At 48.8% G+C, this 12,889-nt stretch overlaps 5 protein-coding genes across 5 annotated transcripts; 1 reads left to right on the top strand and 4 right to left on the bottom strand.

The window, feature by feature from the left end:
* Nucleotides 1-264: 264 nt before the first annotated feature.
* N7525_001782 (endo alpha-1,4 polygalactosaminidase) lies at nucleotides 265-1,719 on the bottom strand (the record flags this gene model as incomplete). The annotated part of the gene is made up of 1 exon (XM_061212050.1): nucleotides 265-1,719. One exon carries the CDS (start codon nucleotides 1,717-1,719, stop codon nucleotides 265-267), a length of 1,455 nt encoding a protein of 484 aa, XP_061071276.1.
* Nucleotides 1,720-3,479: 1,760 nt separating this feature from the next.
* Nucleotides 3,480-4,493, top strand: N7525_001781 (metallophosphoesterase family protein; the record flags this gene model as incomplete). Its single annotated transcript, XM_002557567.1, has 1 exon — nucleotides 3,480-4,493. One exon carries the CDS (start codon nucleotides 3,480-3,482, stop codon nucleotides 4,491-4,493), a length of 1,014 nt encoding a protein of 337 aa, XP_002557613.1.
* A 297-nt stretch (nucleotides 4,494-4,790) lies between these two features.
* Nucleotides 4,791-5,165, bottom strand: N7525_001780 (uncharacterized protein; the record flags this gene model as incomplete). The annotated part of the gene is made up of 1 exon (XM_002557568.1): nucleotides 4,791-5,165. One exon carries the CDS (start codon nucleotides 5,163-5,165, stop codon nucleotides 4,791-4,793), a length of 375 nt encoding a protein of 124 aa, XP_002557614.1.
* A 1,817-nt stretch (nucleotides 5,166-6,982) lies between these two features.
* On the bottom strand, nucleotides 6,983-10,162 carry N7525_001779 (glycoside hydrolase family 31 protein; the record flags this gene model as incomplete). Its single annotated transcript, XM_002557569.2, has 4 exons — nucleotides 6,983-8,669; nucleotides 8,741-8,911; nucleotides 9,000-9,410; nucleotides 9,480-10,162. The coding sequence occupies 4 exons, from the start codon at nucleotides 10,160-10,162 to the stop codon at nucleotides 6,983-6,985; spliced, it is 2,952 nt and encodes a 983-aa protein (XP_002557615.2).
* Nucleotides 10,163-11,109: 947 nt separating this feature from the next.
* Nucleotides 11,110-12,309, bottom strand: N7525_001778 (glycoside hydrolase family 75 protein; the record flags this gene model as incomplete). Its single annotated transcript, XM_002557570.1, has 6 exons — nucleotides 11,110-11,183; nucleotides 11,235-11,456; nucleotides 11,516-11,664; nucleotides 11,724-11,860; nucleotides 11,914-11,979; nucleotides 12,040-12,309. 6 exons carry the CDS (start codon nucleotides 12,307-12,309, stop codon nucleotides 11,110-11,112), a joined length of 918 nt encoding a protein of 305 aa, XP_002557616.1.
* Nucleotides 12,310-12,889: the final 580 nt, after the last annotated feature.

Genomic DNA, 12,889 nt, shown 5'->3' with positions numbered 1-12,889 from the left:
TCTTTCTATAGAAGATGAGTTGAGTGGCAAGATGACCTCAGGTATGCATCGCTGTTCGTGTAGAACAAGCCCACTGCCAAAATTTACGTGCACTTGGTTTAATCACAAAGACAGGGGCATTGCCTATAGCGTAATATAGTTGCCTCTTGCATATTTTCTAAGCTCTCTCTTCGAACCGTATACGATAGCGACAGTCATTCCTCCACTCCAACAGACGTGCGAATTGAGCCATTCCCGTACGAACCATTACAGCAATGGATTGATCTAGCAATACTCAACCCAGGCATCGAGGTCCATGTTCTTGATGACAGTCGAGAACTTGACGGCGTTGGCTGCGTTGCAGGCCGATGTCTTCAACGTGGAGGAGAGAACGGCTCTGGTTCGGAGCTTGTGGTGACCGTGACCGTATCGGTGCTTTTGCTCCTTGGGGGTAGCGGCGTTGGCTTCCTCATCCTCGTCGCCCTCCTCATCCTCCTCATCCTCCTCATCCTCCTCATCCTCCTCATCCTCCTCATCCTCCTCATCCTCCTCATCCTCCTCATCCTCCTCATCCTCCTCATCCTCCTCATCCTCCTCATCCTCCTCATCCTCCTCATCCTCCTCATCCTCCTCATCCTCCTCATCCTCCTCATCCTCCTCATCCTCCTCATCCTCCTCATCCTCCTCATCCTCCTCATCCTCCTCATCCTCCTCATCCTCCTCATCCTCCTCATCCTCCTCATCCTCCTCAGCCTCCTCATCCTCATCCTTCTCGTCATCATCAGCATCGGTATCAGCGTCAGCATCAGCGTCGGTGGTACTGTCAACGCTGTCGGTATCGGTGACACCGGCGTCTGTGCCAGTTGCTGCAGCGGGGATAGCAGCAACAGTGGTAGTGGTAGTCTCAGCAGCCGAGTCGGAGGTATCATCAGAGGTATCAGACTCAATAGTCTCCGCGGAATACTCAATATGGAAAACAGGCTTATTGACTTCAGTGAAGGCAGCATAGACCTCACACTCGTTATACTCCGCACACTGCTCATTGACGGACCACTGCATCTTATCAATCACAGCGCCAATAATATCACCACCGTTTTTCAACCCGATGGACATGCCACGGGAGTGCGCCTCAGACGCCAAGAAAGTCAAAAAATCAACCGAGTCAGCCTCCGTCAACCCAAGCCCATTTTCGTTGCCGTACGCATCAATATTATCCGGGTCAACACCATCGCAGCCCTTCTGCTGCGCCATATCCAGCCGCGAGCTCATGATCGCGCGAACGCTGCTCGACTTGATATTGAGCCAGCGTTCGCCTTGCCATTCATCGAGGTTGCTGCCGAAGTCTGCAGTGTCAAATTTGCTAGTGTCTGGGCGCCAGTCTTCGTACGTGCCCGCAGAGAAGTAGCAGATGACTTTGTGGCCTTTGCCCTGAAGAGTCGTGATTGTCTCGGCGGTGTTGTCGAAGAGGTCGATGTCCCAGATGTCGGCGTCGACGGTGGTGTCTTCGACGGCGTCAATGAGTTGAATTTGCCATTTGACTCCGGCTGCCGGTTGCCAGATGGCGTCGTGGGTGGTAGTGGTATCGCGTTTGAGGTTCTTCTTCTGGTTGTGTCCAGCTCCGAGCTCAGCTTGGAGGTTCATTCCGATGGCGAGGAAGAAGAGCCCCAGAATACAGGATACTACCACCTTTCCCTTGGTCGGTAGGACCTGCCGGCCTGAAGTTTGGGGAAAGTGCATCATTTTGGTCAAAGGTTTAAGTTGAAAGGAGTGTAAGAAGTGAATCGTGTAGAAAGGAACGGATAGACAACTTGAATCCAGCAAGTGTCAGGAAAAGGAGAGACTGAAGGATAGTGAAGATAGAATGGGGACATAGTGAGTAGATGTCCGGTACTTATAGTTGTAGAGATACGGGTCAGAAGCATTTGGCGTATAGCCTGCATCGACCTGTTTCACTTTTTTTACATATGGAATCGTAGGTATAAGGCTGGAGATCGCCTAAGATGACCGAACCACTAGCGGGGGAGGGCAAACGAAGCCAAGCAAAATGGAAACCCCATTACGTCCCAGGTCGGACCAATAAGAAGTCAAACAAATGGTAGATTAAATTGAAAAGGATCGGTCCGGAAGAATATGGGAAAGATGAAACGTCTGCCAAGAAACGCCTCGCGGTAGATGTAGTCCGTTGATTTGCGGATATTCTCTTTAGGTGAAGGGATGCAATCTTAGTTGAATCATTTCTTCCAAGATGCAATTCTTTGGTGCCACTACGTTCCAATCGGAGGGTCCGGTAAGTTCCGTATTAATTAGGTAGATACAAGTTGAGATCTATAAAGCGACACATCAACTTAACATATCCTCAATTTCAACGTTAGATAGAACGTGAATTTGAAATGGAACCATGCATCTCGGAGAATTCTCAATTCTTGAAACAATCTCTTTGCGCCCTTAGGAAATCGTACAAAATAGCCGATCTCAACGGCATTAGCGTCATGCCTCGATAGAGTTGGGCCAGTTATATAGATAGACCTACCCCTTGGCCACATGGATTCTGGGCCCCTTTGGCCCTGTAAAGAATCTAAATACTCAACACAGTTGAGAAATATCTCCGACTCGCCTTGGCACATTGCTTACGGCGCTTACCTTTTACAAAGAAGGGCATTCCAGACAGCTCCCACCGAAATCTTCTGTGGTCTCTTTTTAGGGATTAGTTATTCGTAGCCACCCTATTTCTATGTTAATCGCTGACATTCTGTGCATAAAAATAGAGCATAGAATACTGAAAATAAGTGTACAATTTGACAAGTCCGATATGTAGACCCGTATTCTCGACTATATCGATGTACCCGTTTGCACCGCATATGCATTCAAGTCACACTCATCCACGTGCATACTACCCTTGTAAAGCAATCTCTTGGTCATCATACACCTCATATCCGTACTTATCCGTACTTTCTCCCAGCATGGTCCTCCTGCATACGGCTTTTCCCAGGACTATACAATCTCTGCCGTAACGTACCACTCTCACCCAGGGATGCGTATATTGATTTGGATATCCACCATCCGATTCCTAGTTGAGTCAACGTAAGTGACCATATGCGCTCTCAACTGTCGTGGTCTGCGGTGTCCTTACTTTCTTAGATAGGTAAATAGATAGCACATGGAGGAATCATTGACTAACGTAAGCGGCGTTGCGGGCAGGACATTCAGCTGCTGTATTCCGAAATTACGAACAGTATCGAAAGCAGCCTGCTAAAACAGAACTATGTGATTCCGAAAAGTTAGGAAGGAAAACAAAGGAATGGAATGTAAGGTAAAGCGAGATTCTTGCCTAGGTGCGTAGTTGGATAAAGAAGCAAAAATATAGAACCTCGGAACTCTAGGGCTACACACTTCCATGGATGTCACGAGACGGCCCGAACCAGAAACACGCTAGTCTGAATTGGGCTATTATATAACGGACGTCATTTCTGCCAACTAAACACATGCTTCAAGTCTAAAAGATGCCTACAAAATCTTCCGACAAAATATTTCCAATCACCACCTTCATTTCAGACCTACCAAACAACCACATTCCGTTCCCATCATCTTCTGAAAATGTCCCTGTCAGTGGACGCCTGGTCATTGTAGGCGATATACACGGGATGAGAAAGTCCCTCGAGGCCCTCCTAGACAAAGTCAGCTTCAACAAAAACAAAGGAGATCATCTGATACTAGTTGGCGATCTAGTCAATAAAGGACCCGATAGCGCCGGTGTCATCGACCTGGCTATGAAGCTAGACGCCAGTGCCGTGAGAGGCAACCACGAAAATGCAGTTCTTAACGCGGCCGCGGACATCCACGCCACTAAGGATAGTCCAGTACATCCCACAAGCTTGACAGGCAGTCCTGCCGTACCTGAGAATTCCGAAGCCGAGCTACCCGGGGATAATGCTCGAGATGCCGAGATTCCCGACAAAAGCGGCCGTGCTGCAAATACCGGCGTTTCTACATCGCGAAATACGGCATCGGTGCTTTCAAAGCACCAGCTCGACTGGCTTGCTGCTTTGCCTTTGATCTTGCGTGTCAAACTACCTCGTGTCCCAACATCCTCCCTCGGCGACACTTTAATTGTCGTACATGCGGGTCTCGTGCCTAGTGTCGTACTTGAAGAGCAGGATCCACATGCTATAATGCATATGCGGAGCCTTGTCTGTGGATCGGGCGATAAGGATGGATTGATACCGGCTGAAGCTTCTGGAGAAGAAAGCTGGATTGTGGAATGGGACCGGTGGCAAGAGATGCAAACATCCAGAACTACTGTGATATTTGGACACGATGCAAAGCGTCGTTTACAGCGAAGCAAGTATGCGATTGGACTGGACTCGGGGTGTTTATACGGCCATCAATTAAGTGCAGTTGTGATTGGGGTTTCTGACAAGGAGATTGAGCATCATGTTATTCAAGTTGAATGCGCTGATGTGCCTATAACCCCAACAGTATCTGTGGAACAAGGCGACAAGACAGCAGATATATAACCTGTACACAATACGAATATAAGACTTCATTTGCCCTCACAGATCGCACCGAAGTCGTAATAGATAGTTAATGAATTACATTTAACTCTTACTGGTCTATGCCTGCATTCGTGGATCTCTCTGTTGAGAGGTAGATACCCAAAGGGTTCTCCATTGTAATCTCAAACTTATTAGTGATATATATGAACTTTTTACTCGAGAGAATCCTAGCGTCGCCTTGAGAGGCAACGATCGAGTGTAAACACTTGGTAAATTAAACAATGCTCGCTATTCCCGAAATCCCAAAATGCATGATTTTCAAGGCCACATAAGCAATTCCCGGCCTTGGGCCTTGAATCTCGAGACCATGAAGCCCGGAGAGCAATTGGCCTCCCAGTCCTCCTCGAACCCTGGGTTCGGGTTGTGTGGGTTGAATGTTTGCTTCTTCGAAGAAATCATGGAGAGACCGCGAGGCACCTCATCCTCCCCTGATGACTCGGCATCGCTTTCACCACACGGACACGTCGAGGTGGTTCTGGCTCCTGGTGTGGTGCAAGGGCAAGGGCCCAAGGAGCGATTGCATGGGACGCATTTGTAGTACGCTGAGCCTGAGTTTGTGGATAGACGCACTCCGGGGAGTCCGCATTGTTCGCACTTCCAGCCCTTTGATGAGCGCTCGAATTGGATAGTCATTGTGAAGGACGGTTGACCCTGGATCATTGACTAAGGTTTGTATAAGTAACTGTCAGGTGTAGGGAGGTACTTGCATTACTCACATATGGAAATGTAGTTCCTTTTTATTGGAATAAGGTACCCGAGGAAGTAAAGCGGGATAAAAGCCTTGGAATTGAATTGTACTGTTGGCTCTCAAGTCCGGGGAATCCTTATCCCTTTATAAACCCTGGAAGATTTTGCGGGGGAGTTCCACGGGTAGATCATTATAACGCCATCCGGTCCAACCCCAACTTGCGTTGCCAGCATGAGATCGAAAATTTGATGGAATCCCTTGGCGATCCTTGTGAAATCACGTAAAAAGATGGGATTCTAGACTCAGATTTGATCATCCAACGTAAGGCATGGCCGAATCGAGTTAGCATATCCCCGACGCAAAGCGAACTTTTAGGTAATATCACGCAAATGGATCAAGTGACCCCTGGAAACATTTACGTTTCCTTTTCCCTAATAGGTTATTCTATTTAGAGGAATGGCAGAAATTGCAGGCAATGAAGTCATTGCCACTGCACGCTTGAGGCATTATTCTCCAATTGGCTGCTCGGCCCGGATGTTCCCCGCATTCTAGTCGTTTCTGGTATCTCAGCTGATTTCTCAGGTGACCGGGAACAAACCCAACAAACAAGCACGCCTTCTGGGACCATCACATGATTGGATGGCAAATTAGTCCCAACATTTTCTACTTACACCGTCCCTCTATAGATAGAACGGTTACATAGAATTGAGAAGAAGTGTTTTCAATCCACCTATGAATCGAAATTGCCACAATAAACTGCGCTGCAATAACAAGAGGATTGAGGAAGATACATGAAGTAAAGGTTGTAAACAGCAACATATCTTGCCTATGACGTATGCATGTCTCTTTTCTATGGTGAAGTCATACAAAAGATACCTACGTTGTACAATGACTCGGCTTACCCTTCCGGCCCATCTCCCGGCCCGGACACCCCCAGATTATGGCGACGGCTGCCGGTCAAAAAATTTCCATATGGAGTTAGCACATACGGTGGGACTGAACTACACCGCTTTATATACCGCCTATGACTTCTGCAATTTCTGCCAGTTTAAACCCCTATTTCAGGAAAGTTTAATCTTTTACCTAGTTAAGTACAACAACATAGGTAACTAGCGGATTTCCTCTGCCACTTCTTGGCTATTGTCACGACCTGATGTCGCATGCCAGATCTGTCAGATTTGTTTGCTTTCTTTTTGCTTAATCGTTTGCCTCGCTTAAGCGAGAAGAAGTCGGGTTTGCATTGTTTGCGTTGATCTAGGTTTCATTGGCTTTCTCAGAGAGCTCGCCAGATCTTGCTTCCTTTCTTTCTTCCCCGTCTTTAGTATCTTGAATGAAGTACTCACTTGCTTCGCATCTTGCTTTGCTTGTAGATCCGGCTCGTCACATTTAGTGTTTTATTCTTACTTTTTTTATTTCTATTTCTATTTTTCCTTTCTGTGAAGGATATGCCTGGGCGCACCACTAGGCTTTTTAGACAGGTGGTCGTAGAGGGCCTCTCTGGTGTGTAGTAACCAACGCTCCCAGGTACTACCTGTCGTTCCCCGGAGCTATCCAGGCTTGAATAACTACTAGTTAAAGTAACGTGTGGCTACTGACTTGTTCACAAAGAGGAAATGAGTATAACTAGCTGACTGCAAGTACAGTAGATAGAAGAGTAAAAGACATGGTCAATGCATATCGACTGGTACAAAGTTTCGTCGGACGCCCGAATAGAAGCACTTAACCTTGATCGCGCAGCCATACACTGTTTCTCTGACACATCTTACCACCGCAGAGTCCAGGGCTTCGCCCACGCACCATGTGCAGTCATATTCTGCAAGCCGCCGACAAACAGGACCTGGGCGGTGGCATCATACTGAACCGACGAGGACTGGACCGGCTGGTTGTTAAAAGTCACGTTCGAAGGCACACTCGACACACCCATCACCGTCACGTTAGCGAGCGGGTTCGACTCAACCCAAGTTCCGGTTGCCGTGGCAGTGAGGCGAGTTTTGCCGGCCTTGAACTTGACATTCAGAGTCTCGGTGGGTTCGAGGCTTTCTCCATCATCTAGGTAGAGTTGGCCGTATGCAGTACCATTCTTGTCTAGAGCAGCCAGGAGGGCCCACGGTGTCTTGCGCGCAGCCTGAGTGGTCAAGGCAGGTTCTTGCATTGGCAAGATAGATCCTCCTCGCATAAAGACAGGGATGTGGCCTAAGGGCGCTGCGATTGTAGTGTTGACACCAGGCTGAGCATCGACGGCTGTCTGTGTGTACCAATCGTACCAGACTTCACCCTGACCGACACCAGGGAACACTCCCTTCACGGAATCAACCAACGGTTCAAGGACAGGGACAACCATAAGAAATGGACCCAGGAGGAACTGTGTGTCGACGCTAGCAAGTGTAGGGTCAGGGAACTCCCATGCAAGAGCCCGCATCACCGTCGAACCGGTAGTGTGCGCAAGGTGGAACAAGGTGTATAAGTATGGCAAAATAGCATAGCGGATAGCCATTGCCTTCTTCGAAGCCTCAATTACAGCCGCCCAGCGGTATGGCTCCTGAGGAATAGAAGCCAGAACATTGTGATTCCGGTAAAAGGGGAAGAAAGCCGAGAGCTGCATCCAACGGCTACAGAGTTCCAAATCCGCGTTACCCGAGAAACCACAAGTATCGGGGCCGAACATAGGCATTCCGAAGAGTGAGAATGAGAGGGCCTGGGGGATTGTAAAGTACATCGATGCAAAGCGGGACTCATTGTCACCACCCCAGTGGGCTGCCCATTTCCCTGAGCCAGCAAAAGTGGAACGGCCAAGGAGGAAAGGACGCTTTCCTGGCCACATCCTGAGCATGCCGTCGTAGGTGGCCTTGAGGATCTGGTGACCCCAGAGATTGTGGACGTCGTATTCCACAGCACCATCCGAGTGGGTGGCATTAGGAGAAACTGCCTTGGCAGCAAGATCATGACCAGTTTGCACATTGCTAATCACATAGGGAGGGTAGTTAATATTGCGGACACCAGGGGTGACGGTTGGATGTAGGATTGAGACTGAAGAGGGCTGGCTGCCATCGGATTCTTCCTTGGCGGCAGCAACCTGACGGCGTTCAGCGGCGGCAATAGCCCGAGCCTCGGTGGTGTTAGTGACCGCGAAACCTTCCGGATAGCCATAGTCCACATTTCCAGGTTCTCCTGGAAGAAGGAATGGCGGATGGATGGGGTTCAGGTGCAGCATGTTGGTTCCACAGCTGCCAACACAGAACGAGGCAACCTCGCTCATGTCAATCCAGATACCGTCGTATGGAACCTTCTGGCGCCACAGTTCAAGCTCGTTGACCCAGTACTCAGAAGCCCTGGGAGAGTTCCAATCAGGGAAGACTGTGTAGCCAGGCCACACAGCACCAATATAAAGGCTGCCATCGGGGTTCTTGATAAAAGCATCTGCTGCGACACCTCGATCGAAGGTAGGATACCTAAGATGAGATTGGGATTAACAATGGGTTGACAAAACGTAGGACTGGATGACCGAGCTACGGGCACTTACGAGTCCGATGCATTTTGAGGGTTGGGAATATAGAGGGCAGAGTCGATGATCGGAACAAAGTGACGTCCACTCTGGTGCAGCTTCTCGAGAAATTCCTGGCCCTCCTCGTATGGGAAAGTGTTGAGATCGTTCTCGAAATTACGGTACTGATTCATGTAGTCAATGTCGGCCCTATCATTTTTCAAAAAGTAAGTAAAGGCCATGCTATACAGGAATATGATAGGTCACCAAGAACCTAGCATCTAAAAGCAGGACATACCACATGTATTCCAGGGGAATCTCAAACTTCTCGAAAGTAGCAACCACATCAGCCATTACAGACCAGTTAGCATATCCCCATCGGGCCTGGTGGTAGCCAAGGGCGCTGTATTGTTGCATTGCAGGAAGCCCGATCGTGCTGATCTGGTAGTTCTTGGTGACCTCCTCCTGGGAAGGACCGGAGTAGAATGTGAGGTCAACGCTTCCACCCAGGGTACGCCATACCAAGCTATCCGGCTTTGTGATGACTTCCTGTCCATGGGCGTTCCTCAGAAACACACCATGGGAGTATGCAGCATAATCCTGGATCTGATCGCCTTCGCCAGGCTTGACCATACGGCGAGCGCCGCTCTTCTTGTCGATAGCGTAGTAGCGGGTATCCAAATAAAATGGATGAGTACCGTACAAGTTCCTGGTGGAGCAAAATCAGCCAGGTCTCCCATGTAGTAGACATGGATCATGAGCTGCCTTTGATACTTACTCGTCGATGACATTTCCAGCATCAGCTGCCCAGGTGGTCAAGGTAAGGTTCTCCTTAATCCGGAACTGCTGAACACGATCTCCTAGCCCGTAGAGGTTGTAGCCCTCCGGCAGGGATGTTTCGAACTCGATGAACTGGTTCTCGTAAACTAGAACGGTGTCCTTCGTACTAAAAAGAACATCGCCAGTTGTCTTTCTGGTCACTTCAAAGTTGAAAGATGGGCTGTTGGACCACGAGAAAGTTAGGTCACTGGCGTTGACGGATCCGTTGGAGGCCTGCGACCTCGGAACGACATCTTCATCGACCAGATACCAGGATGCATTGGTTGCATCAATGTGGGCCGGGATGATCTGGACGTTCAACCGATCCTTCGCCTGGTAATCCACTGTAAGGGACAAAGACTCGATGTCGGTGCCGTAGGCGTTGCATGGTTCTCCGGCCATCGACAGAGTAGCTGTCAAGCCCCGTAATGAATGCTTCACGTTTGAGACCTTGTAACCCGGGCAGACAGCTTGCGCATCGACTGCTTTGGGGTTCTCCACGTTAGGAATCATGGTGACACCTTCCATTGAGTCAAAGGGAAGCGTGTACTGAGCATTCGCCGCGGAAGAAGTGCTCGAAGCTGCATGAACTGCCGGAAGCAGCCCGACACTGGCCAGCAAAACCTTCGTGAGGAAGGCCATGATGTGCTAGTAGGACAATTGAGAGAGCGATAGCCTGGCTGGACTGAGACGCAGGTGTTTCGCTCTTATAACATCGACCATTTTCACCCTCGACCTCAACCTTACCGGACGAAAATGGTTTCTCCGAACAGCTAGCGGCTAACACAGGACAATTTCCCCGAAATAAGGGCGCTCATGGACGTATATAATCCAAAAGTGTGGGGGAAATTGGAGGGGAAAAAGCAAAGGAGATGGAGAACTGGAGAATTGAGTTAAATTGTGGGGAAGCTGAAGTGTTGAGCAAATGAACCCGCGAGGATGCACTGCGCTGAGTTCATGACAAGCCCGAGGATTCACCTTGTCTGGAGAAATAAAGGCATGATCATGGAAGTGGCCTTGAACCTTAGCAGATAAATGTGAGCGGCTGATGGCCAAGTACTGTGTCCCCGATAAATGCCCACATTCACCGGAGCGCTGTCTTGGTATGTCTTCTCCCCGCACACCCCAGCCTTGGCATTCATCTTTTCTTCAGACAATATTGACCGTCGACGAAGACGGGGTGGCATTGTGTAGATGACTGTTTCAGTGTTGCCGGTGAGAGGTATATCACTGGGCGTAGGCTTGGCTTATGCATCAAACCAGGTTTTGGGCCACTGAATATGGGACAGGAAGTGATGAAGAAGCTTAGAAAAATCAGACACTGACATGGAATAACGGAGCATAGGGCTGGCAGCCAGGTCTGTTAGAATTGCTAACGACCCTTCTTTTAGTGATTATCGAGATCGACGAAGACCTGAAGGGTATATATGTATCTCTACATGTTATAGCGGCCTTATCGACTAGAGAGCATCGAAGCAAAAGACCTCCACCACAAGAGCTGAAGTAGAGTCTCAGTCTTATCTAATTAAAAAATTTGGCATTTATAGCTATTGTGAAAGCCACAGGTCTCTGCCGTCTAACCATTTCGATCAATGACTGGCGCATTTTCCACTTTTGCAGACCAGTTGATCGGAGCAATCATTTTCATCTTTGCAAGAAGCACCTGGAAAATTACTTAGTAAGTAAAGAAGAGTATGGGGAAAAGAATTCTTACCGGCACAGTGTCCCTCCCACTCACAAGACCCGCTAGTAGGGTTGGACCCAGCCGTAGTTGTTGGAGAACCTCCATCACCTCCATCCACTACCAACTTGAGGTTCTTCGCAAGAGCAGTCATGAGCTTATCTCCCATAGAGCGCAGAGTGGTGAAGTTGGTGACATAATTCTTGTTGAGAGCGCTGTTGGGGAGCACCGAGTCGTCGCCAGTGAAGAGGATATCTGGTTAGATTAGTAGTTGTCAAAATACGGATCTAGATGTGCCAAGGCTGCAAACTTACAGGTCACATCAACATCACCATGGCCACTATTGCCATTCAAGTCATCATTAGGGAAGCAGGTCCGGGCCATTAACCATGAGGCCTCGCCGATGACCTGAGGGGTATCGCCATCGGAGTCTCCGTAAATTCCGTAGAACATCTTTCCATTGCTCGCTTTCGGTTAGAACAAGACGCCGCTGAGATATCTTACAAAGGTAGGAAACCATACCAGATAACGGCACCAACGTTGTTTCCAGGAAGCTGCTTCGCGTACTTGGTTCCAAACCTGTCGGGAATCACAAAGAACGGCACTTCATACGCAGCCAAAGCTCCGAAGTTGGTTTGGTGCTGACCATCCGGGTTTCCCTGAACATCGGGTCAGCAATAACATCTCAGACAGACAATAATAGCCACCGTACCTTGCACTTGTAGTCAATGCCGTCACAGTCGACGTCCATATCCGCTATCCAAACATATGCCGCACCCTATGGTTCATTTAATAAGCATGCGGACCTTGCAATTAACCGACCAGTAAGAGTATCTACCTTGTCGAACTTAGCCCAGTCGCTGTGGATGGTAACTTTCTTAGCACCGTTATCGCCATTGATAGGATAGGTTGCATCTGGCACAGGAGTGCGAGCCTTTGCAGCAGCGCTCTGCAAAGCAGCGACGGGAATAGACGAGCCAGCAGCGAAGTAGCTTCCTGGTGGACCGCCGTCTGGCTTGTTGAATTTGGAGCCATCGACTGTTTGCGCGAGCCCTGTGCCAAACAAGGCAAAGAGAGCGGAGGGGATTAAGCGGCTGTAGGTCATCATGGTTGCTAGTAGAAGGGTTGAGATGTGGGAAAAGATGATTCTTGCTTTTTGTGGCCGGACAAGTGACCCTTTATCAACTGTTTTGGTCCCCGAAGGACCATACAATTAGCGAATAGTAAATACTACCCGGAAACACCGGCGCTAGTTTCCACCACATGCTTGTTTTTCACATACTAGTGCATATTGCCTTGTCAGTTTCGGCTATGCAGTTGATCCTTCAGTCCATACTTCAGTTCTGCAACATGTGAGACATACTAACCCTGAGTGGCACAGATACAACGTTGTTCAGCCACCATAGACATAGCATCAGGCCACCAGTAGGACTGACTTTTGGTATCTTTGGAAATTGTCCCTGAATGGCCAGGTGGGGAAGGGGTTCAGCCCCTGAAGACCCTTGTATAGCGTCACATCGGCGATGCTGTGATGTAAATGACAATCATGCAAAGCTAGCCAGAACTTTCTTAGTTGCAGACATTAGCTCCCTACGCCCTACTCCAGATTTAGAAATTGGTCTGACGAAAGTAGAATCTGGTCGTAATATGAAAATGCTTCAATTCGATAGATCGCCACAAACCCACAG

Source organism: Penicillium rubens (genome assembly GCF_028828025.1).
Source record: "Penicillium rubens strain IBT 27055 chromosome Unknown utg000001l_segment0_segment0, whole genome shotgun sequence".
Taxonomy (NCBI): Eukaryota; Fungi; Ascomycota; class Eurotiomycetes; order Eurotiales; family Aspergillaceae; genus Penicillium; species Penicillium rubens.
This window is presented reverse-complemented; position numbering and strand designations above follow the sequence as displayed.